Source organism: Cheilinus undulatus, linkage group 22, assembly GCF_018320785.1.
Source record: "Cheilinus undulatus linkage group 22, ASM1832078v1, whole genome shotgun sequence".
NCBI lineage: Eukaryota > Metazoa > Chordata > Actinopteri > Labriformes > Labridae > Cheilinus > Cheilinus undulatus.
In genome coordinates, this window is record NC_054886.1 from 24,738,982 (window position 1) to 24,746,643 (window position 7,662).

General features: G+C 40.2%; 1 protein-coding gene across 1 annotated transcript in view; it reads right to left on the reverse strand.

Annotated features, from left to right (window-relative positions):
- Nucleotides 1-3,517, reverse strand: part of LOC121504503 (phosphofurin acidic cluster sorting protein 1) — a 111,281-nt gene extending 107,764 nt beyond the window's left edge. Inside the window, exon 1 of the mRNA XM_041779312.1 lies at nt 2,949-3,517. Within this exon, the coding sequence (XP_041635246.1) occupies nt 2,949-3,103 (155 nt within the window). The 5' untranslated portion in view covers nt 3,104-3,517. The remainder of the gene's footprint in view (nt 1-2,948) is intronic.
- Between the last annotated feature and the right edge of the window lie 4,145 nt (nt 3,518-7,662).

Here is a 7,662-nt window from a genome sequence, read left to right on the forward strand (position 1 = left end):
TCACATGATCCCCAATGTCAAAGGGGACAGCCATTATGAATGAATACAGAGAAAAGTGTATAACTTTACCGCTCTAAATGGACCTGTATGCTGCAGTTATCAGCAGAAAACTTCTACATACATTGAGTGCCATCCTTAGACTCTATAAAGAAGCATTTTTTTCCACAGTTTAACTGAATTAACAGGCACAGTGGTGATTAATATCACAATTTACCCAGTCCTGTAGACCTTCTAGCATCTAGTGTTGTCTAGACGAACTTTGTACTGGGCTAGGGGGCTACTTGTACCTCGTCAACATGTAAATGGTTCCTAATTTTGTCACAATTATGCTTGTAATTGAAACAGTGATGTACTATCAACAGAACCTTGTGAAGTGAGTGGCTGATATGCTGTTCACAAATCAGTCTGTTCTACAAAACAGCTCTCTAATGTGAGCCACTGTAGCTAGCTCCTGTTTGAGTGCAAGTTTTCTTTCCTCCACTCTTAATCATTATTTAATCCACATCTAAAAAGTTAAACTGTTCTCTAATGGGGCACCGTTTGGAAGTCAAACAACCAGCTCTGCTGGGTTTAGCCAAATGATCTGGATCTCTTAAAAGAGACAGATGTCCCATCAGAACGAGCGAGACTGGCCAGACATCAGCTGAGGAAACACGGGTAAGATCAGAGTTTAAAGTGTTAAATCACAGCAAACTGTACTCAACCAAACTGGACCACTTTGTGGAAACAGACCACAAACTCGTTCAAGCTTTAGACCGAGGCTAAAGGTCCATGTCTGTCTGAAAATCACTGGGTGTTCTATAATGTCACTCTAGTAAATGATGAAACAAAGATAAGAGCAAATACTTTCCTGTTAGTAGATGTCAGGATTCAAGCTGTTGACGTAAGGTCAGGGTATCAAACTAGACGGCAATGCAAGAAAAATTCTGACATTGTAGTCTTGTCGAATCGTGGTCGAGGGACTTCTTGGACACATCGTTATTTATGTCCCTACAAGACCGTTTGTCGTTCCTGACGCTCACAATCAGGTCCGGTGTTTGACGATGAGCTGGGACGTTGTAGTCGTTCCAAAATACAGTTGAATCCTTGTAGCTCTCTTTGACGTCACCTACTGGTTTCTTGAAAGACATTTTGATCTCATTATAGGCTGTCACTATGTCGAAATCCTATTCAATAAACAGGACAAGAGATGAAGTTGAGGTGGGCTTTGGCTATGACAGAATAACAGCTACACAAGCCCACCTGTCAGACAAATGTGCCACACCCCTAACTGTGCAAATGAATGCACAACTCTCAGTATTTGTGTCATCAGAAATAGGCATTTTAATAAAGGCAAATCTTAAGAAAGGACATTCAGAGAACTTCCTATGCACTTCTCCATTGGCTGCATTTCAACACCAGATGTTAGCACTTGCATATAAGCTATAAATTGGCTTCGTCAGCTTATAAGAGGTGCTTCAATTCTGCAAAATATCAAAACAGGATTTTGCAACATCTATTTTTCTCAGTTTGATTTGCTGTAAAGCCCGTCACCAGCTCTCCCAGCGTGTACTTAGTCCGGGGTTGTGAATCACATGAGCAGCACCTCAGTCACAGCAGTTAACCGTTGACCTTGAATCCAACTCATGACCACTGTTATTACCAAGGCATCATAAATACAAAAGGGAGACAGACTTCAGCTCCACTTTATAGAACATCAAATCCAATATGTTGCTTTTCAAGCAGATGAAACCATCACAGGTCACACGAGCGAGAGCGTCTGCTCCTGTCAGCGCCGTGAGATACGAACACGCCAGCCTCATGAATCCCTTTACAGCAGGGCTGTTGCTGTTGAGCCTTTGAGGCACACAAAGAAAGCTGCTTGAATGTCTTTGTTTGGCGCTCAGTTCAGGTGGATAAGGTGTCTCGCCAACTGGGGAGTCGGTGCATTGTAAAAACAGACGTATTATTCATTGTTTGAGGCATGCAATGATCATGTTGAGGGAAAAAAATGACAGAAGAGGAGCCACCTTAAACACAATACCTGTGTTTATCTTCATCTGCAACCAAATATGTCAGGCATTGTGATGCATTTACAGGGTGCATGGATCAAATGGATAAACTATTGTGTTCTCGATGCATCATCACCACTACAAAATTAATTGCACTGTAGCCATAAATGGTCAAAAATGTTCTTTTTTATCCTACAGAGCCTTATTAAACTCATATTCTGTGTTGCCCATATTTTATGCACCATCACACCTTCACTAATATGAGGAGTTTGATGCTCATTTTGGGGGAGTTACCTCCCAAATTAACAAACACAACTTTCATTGCATTATAGCATGCAATGATCACGTCTTGGAAAGCACCACATGCAAAAAAGGATTCACATTTCCTGCATTCCTCTTCTTTAAACTAATCCATTATAGCACTTGGTGTTATAGATGTGTCATATATGGGAACAAAATGCCTTTCAATAGCAGCAGTGACAGCCTGCTTCATCAATCTGTGCCTGCATTGATCAGCTGGGGCTATCTAGGGAAAGGCAGCAGCTGTCACAACACAAACTGGCTTTATTAGCATGAAGGATAACCAAGAGGGAATGCTTGTTGGTGCTATCTGTGACACCAGAGTTGTAAAAGCTACTGGGTAATGATTGTTTAAGTGGTGGGGGGTTAAAATGAGGTCCAGGCAGCGCCAAGGGTGCTTATAAGGGGCCAAACGGGGTCAAAAAGGGTAAATAGAGCAAAGAAAATACCCAATTATCCGAGTAATTGCCTTTAATATGACAAACCCGCATGTTTCCAAGTCATATGAGGTGATAATCTTCCCAAACTGGCACCCACGGGTGCAAGTCTATTTGAAAATCCCGTCTGTAAACATACTGGGTCATTTCTCATTCACAACCACCCACATTAGATTACAAGTCATGCCACCCTCTTCCCGCCGGGGCCCCCTTCACATACCTCGGCACACAGCTGGGCGAGGAGCGGTCCACCTCCCAGGTAGCGTACAGGTTCATGTGGACCGGCCGGTTGGAGGTGATGCTGACCGGCTTGGAGGGCTGCATGTGCGGCGAAGGGACGCCCCCAGTCCGCGGGAGCCCTCCTCGCTCCGACATCCTGGAGGCTGAATACGGACTTTCAGGCGGAGCTGATAGGAGGAATACCCGTAGTAGCCTTGCTTCTCCTTGTGTCTGTCCTTTTTTGTGGTGCCTCCTCCTCCTTCCTTTGCCTTTTCACAGGCTCCGTGTGGTGCAGAATGCGTGAAACGCTCCCGCGAACAATGCCAACGGAAAGTTGGTCCGTTTGCTGCTATTCGCCGCCTGATAGTGAAAACATACTGCAGTCGTCGGGGGTGTTTTTACCCGAAGACAGGCGGTAAATCCCCGGTGTTCACTCGCTCCCTGTCCCCCTGCGCCTAAACTTCACGTCGGCTCGTTGTGTGTTGGTTGCTCGGTTGTTGTTTTTCGGTGCAGGAAGCGGAAATTTCTCTCGCTGGAGTCGCACAATGAGCTGAAACCAGCGAGCTACGCCTCTTCAGTTGGAGGACGTAGAGCACGAGAGACAGAGCACGAGCCCGAGAGAGAGAGCGAGAGAGGGAGTGAGAGAGAGAGAGGCTGGCCAATAATGCGCTGGCTTATCTGTTTTCAGTACAATATTTTATGATGTCATACAGTATTTCACGATTATACGATACGGTATATTTTATATTTTTTTGGCGATGCGAATGTGGACATTACTATTACGGCCTGAGGAGGTGGTTCCAGGCTTAAGCTACATTTATGCTAGAACCAGTTTCCCTCCAAATCCTACCCTATTTATTCAGTTGTAATTAAGCAATGTAGAACAAAGAAAAACATTTCCAGTATGATTTATTATATTATTTATTTTCTATTTGTTTAATTAGTGATAAGGTCGCTGTCAATATATTTTAATCATTTTGTATTTTATTATTAAATGTGCCAACCATGGGCGTAGCACAGGGGGGAAAAGGTGTTTTTATTTATTTTTTCTTAGTAATTAGTTTCATTACTCCTACTCCTCCCTTAAAAAAGTCCACAGAGTGTGGTTCAGCGCTATGAAATAATGCAAGTTAATTTAATTTATCCATAGTGAAAATGTTGCCCATACATTGAGAAATTATGGTTCAGAAATACATTTAAATGCATAGATATTTGTAAAAATAAAGCAACATTTGTTGCTTATCTAGCTGGTGAAGAGGGGCCCTGTGTAATATTCTTTCTGGGGGCCCAAAATCCCTAGTTACAGCCTTGGTGCCAACCTGAGTATTTATAATATGAATGAAGGCATCATAAATTTTATGTGATTGTGTAAAGCCTCGGAGTAACATTTTATTTAAAAAAAAAAATCCCTGCTATTCATAAGATATCTAGGGTTCTGTTTGAGTTCATTTTCTGTTATTCAAAGTATTGATTTTGTTTGTTTAAAGCTTCACTTTTTTGTTTTTGCATGCTTATTTTAATTTTGGACTCTGTCAAGCCTAATAATTATATTAACAGTAAGAAAAGATTAAAATGTCGATATCATATGAATATTCTATACCAGTAGGACCCACCACCTACTGTAATGCAAAGTAGAGACCCAAATTTCAGATTTTTATGGAATCTATTCAACAAAAATGTGGAAATTATTACCTTGGAAGGAACACAACAAAAGGCTGAACAAAGAGACTGGCTAACGCTTTGGGAGTACATGCATGCAAACATTTCATTTCACTATGTTTTACCATTATAATACGCTGGCGTATTGTATTCACTTGAAAATAAAAAGAATCCTCCTGTTTTTATGAGATAATATCTCGTAAAAACAGGCATTTATTTAGTTTTGACTTTCCTGTTTTAACGAGATACTACCTCCTCTGTTACCATCAAGCATAAACAGAACAGGTCAAGCTAACAGTTAGCTGACACAATTTTGCATGAAACATGTAACTGTTACCTAAAACACATAAAAAAGCCTACCTTACCTGTATTGACCCCGCACCTCTAATTACTGGCTGATAAATGCAGCAACCAGTCATGCAGGAGAGCATCAGGGGAATCCTGTTTTTCCGAGATACTATCTTGTAAAAACAGGAAAAGCCAAAATAAATAAATTTCTGTTTTTATGAGATACTGTCTCGTAAAAACAGGAAATTCCAAAATAAATATATTTCTGTTTTTACGAGATAGTATCTCATAAAAACAAGAAAATCAAAAAATGAATTTAAAAAAAATCCTGTTTTTATGAGATAGTTATGTCCTAAAAACAGGAGGATTTTTTTTTATTTTATCTTCAAGTGAATGCAATACACCATCCTATAACTTATAACACTTTTGGTTGTTTTTTAATTATTTTTTCTTTGAAAGGTGGCAAGACATTAACAAATTGTGATATGAAATCTAACTTTCTTGGAAATATTTCCATCCAAGATAACAGGATAAATAAGTGAAAATCTCAAGAAAATAATTGGAATTTTCTAGTTTTCCTGCAAAAGAAAGTATATGGATATATGTCTGCCTAGGGCCTCAGTATCAGAGATATTTGCCTTTTTTTATTCCTCCTGAAACCAGTTCGCAATCCACTGAAAACAGCCCCGCAACCCACCAGTTGAGAACTAATGTTCTATACAGTTTTATAATCGTGTTATATTATGTTAGTGATTTTTAAAATATTTTTTCAAATCTATTTGCCACATAGCAGTGTAGTAAGTGTTGAACTGTAATGGTGTGGAATTATCTCCTCTTTTAACATATAAATTCAGTAATATTATTCACTTATTTTGTAACTTAATTTGAAATACAGGCATAGTGCAGAGTAGCCACATGCTAAAGGTGCTATTAAAAGCAAAATTGGAGTTGAAACCAAAGAAAGACAAAGTAAAACCTCCTTGTGACTTTTGACCCCGTCAACCCTGAGTTATCTTTGTTTTCCCCTTTTGGGTCAAATTTGACCCAGTCTGGTTTCAGTAGTTTTGTAGCACGACAGCATAAAGTGTCATTCATTTCTATGTGGTGTCATTTTAACCAGCCTGTCATACCCATTACTAGATTCTCATTCATGCAAATTTCACACTTTTATTTCACATTCATGATCAGTATGCTTTATCTACATTGTATTATTTCTTATTTATGAGTAGAAATAAAATGCTTTGAACCATTCTGATTGTGGTTAAGATTAGAGGAACATTTGATGATAGCTGACCACAATCATAGAATAGAATTGTTTAATGGAAGCAAATAATCACAGTTGTTATGGATCAGAATGACCCTGTCTGGTTCACCTCGTAATAAAATCATTGGCTGACTTGTGATAAATGCTGGTTGAAGAATGGGATGCCATCCCACAGCGGTGTCAGGCTGGTGACCAGCATGAGGAGGAGGTGCCAGGCTGTTGTGATTGTGTATGGTTCTTCCACATGCTACTGAGGCTCATGTTTATTAAATGAATGAATTATTGAATTGCCAATATGTCTGGTTTCTTCAGATTTCAATCATCCAATCCACCAAACAATGGCACCATAAGTCAATGGCAGAATTAGCTGTTTGGCATTGGCAGTGAAGATTTGGCAAATTTCTCATGAGCGCAACCCACATACTCGCCATTTGAAAGGGAAATAAACAGGCTTTTCAACAATGCCAAGAAGCATTGTTACAACAGAGAAATAATCTACCAAAACAAATTTACTAACTGTTTGTGCTAAGTTTATATACAGTACTGTGTGTACGTTTTAGGCATGTTTGGGAAAAATTGAAGCTGCAGTAAGGCAAGTAAGCTGCCTGAGGGCAACTTTGGGTGGGAAAGAGGATTTACACAACCCAGGTCATGCTCTGGATGTCCTTGCATATTGCCAGGAGCAAGGAAAAATAACCAAGTCCAGGACCTGTAGGGTGGCCTAACATACCATCTGGATGGGAAGTAGGGTTGCCACAAGCCCCTGGTTGTGCTGTGGATATCCCAAGGGCCCAGCACTATCAGCTGCCTCTGGGTGTATTACCAGATATGAAAAAGCCCAGACAAGAGAGATGCCGTCGAGCTTGACCTTGGCTACCCAACAATATGTGTGTTGACGTGTTGAGCAAACTTTTAGGCATGCTTGGGCCAAAAATTGAGACTATATTAAGGTGTAGATGTGGTGAGTAGGCTTGGGCTAGGGTAGTAAGTTTGCAACAAGCCCTTGGACGTGCTGTGGATGTTGGAGAGATGCCGTCGAGCTTGACCTTGGCAGCAAAGTGACACATGTGTGTCCACATGTGTTAAGCTGGACTTCTACAAATCTGGGCTTTGGCTTCTTTCCTGTAGAGGGTAGATTCTCTGTCAGAGCCTGAGCCCTGCCCTCAGGCCCAGGCCAGGCTGGGTTTAAGGGAGTCAGAGATGCCCTAGCAGGCATAGCAGTATATCTATATCTATATTTTACCCAAGATATTTAACAATTTGTCTATTTTCTTCTTAATACATTAGAATAACTTCCCTTGATGCAGACCCATAATTTTTTCCTAAACATCACATCAACATTTTCTTTAAATGTATTTTTTGACATAATGATGGAGAAAAGCTGTTAAAAAGTGAACTATAGTACATTAAGCACAGGTGGAAGAAAAGGGAAAATACTTCACTTGTTCATCTGTTTTAAATAAACTCGATTTACCAAAGAAGTGAGTGAAGAGCAGACTGTAGT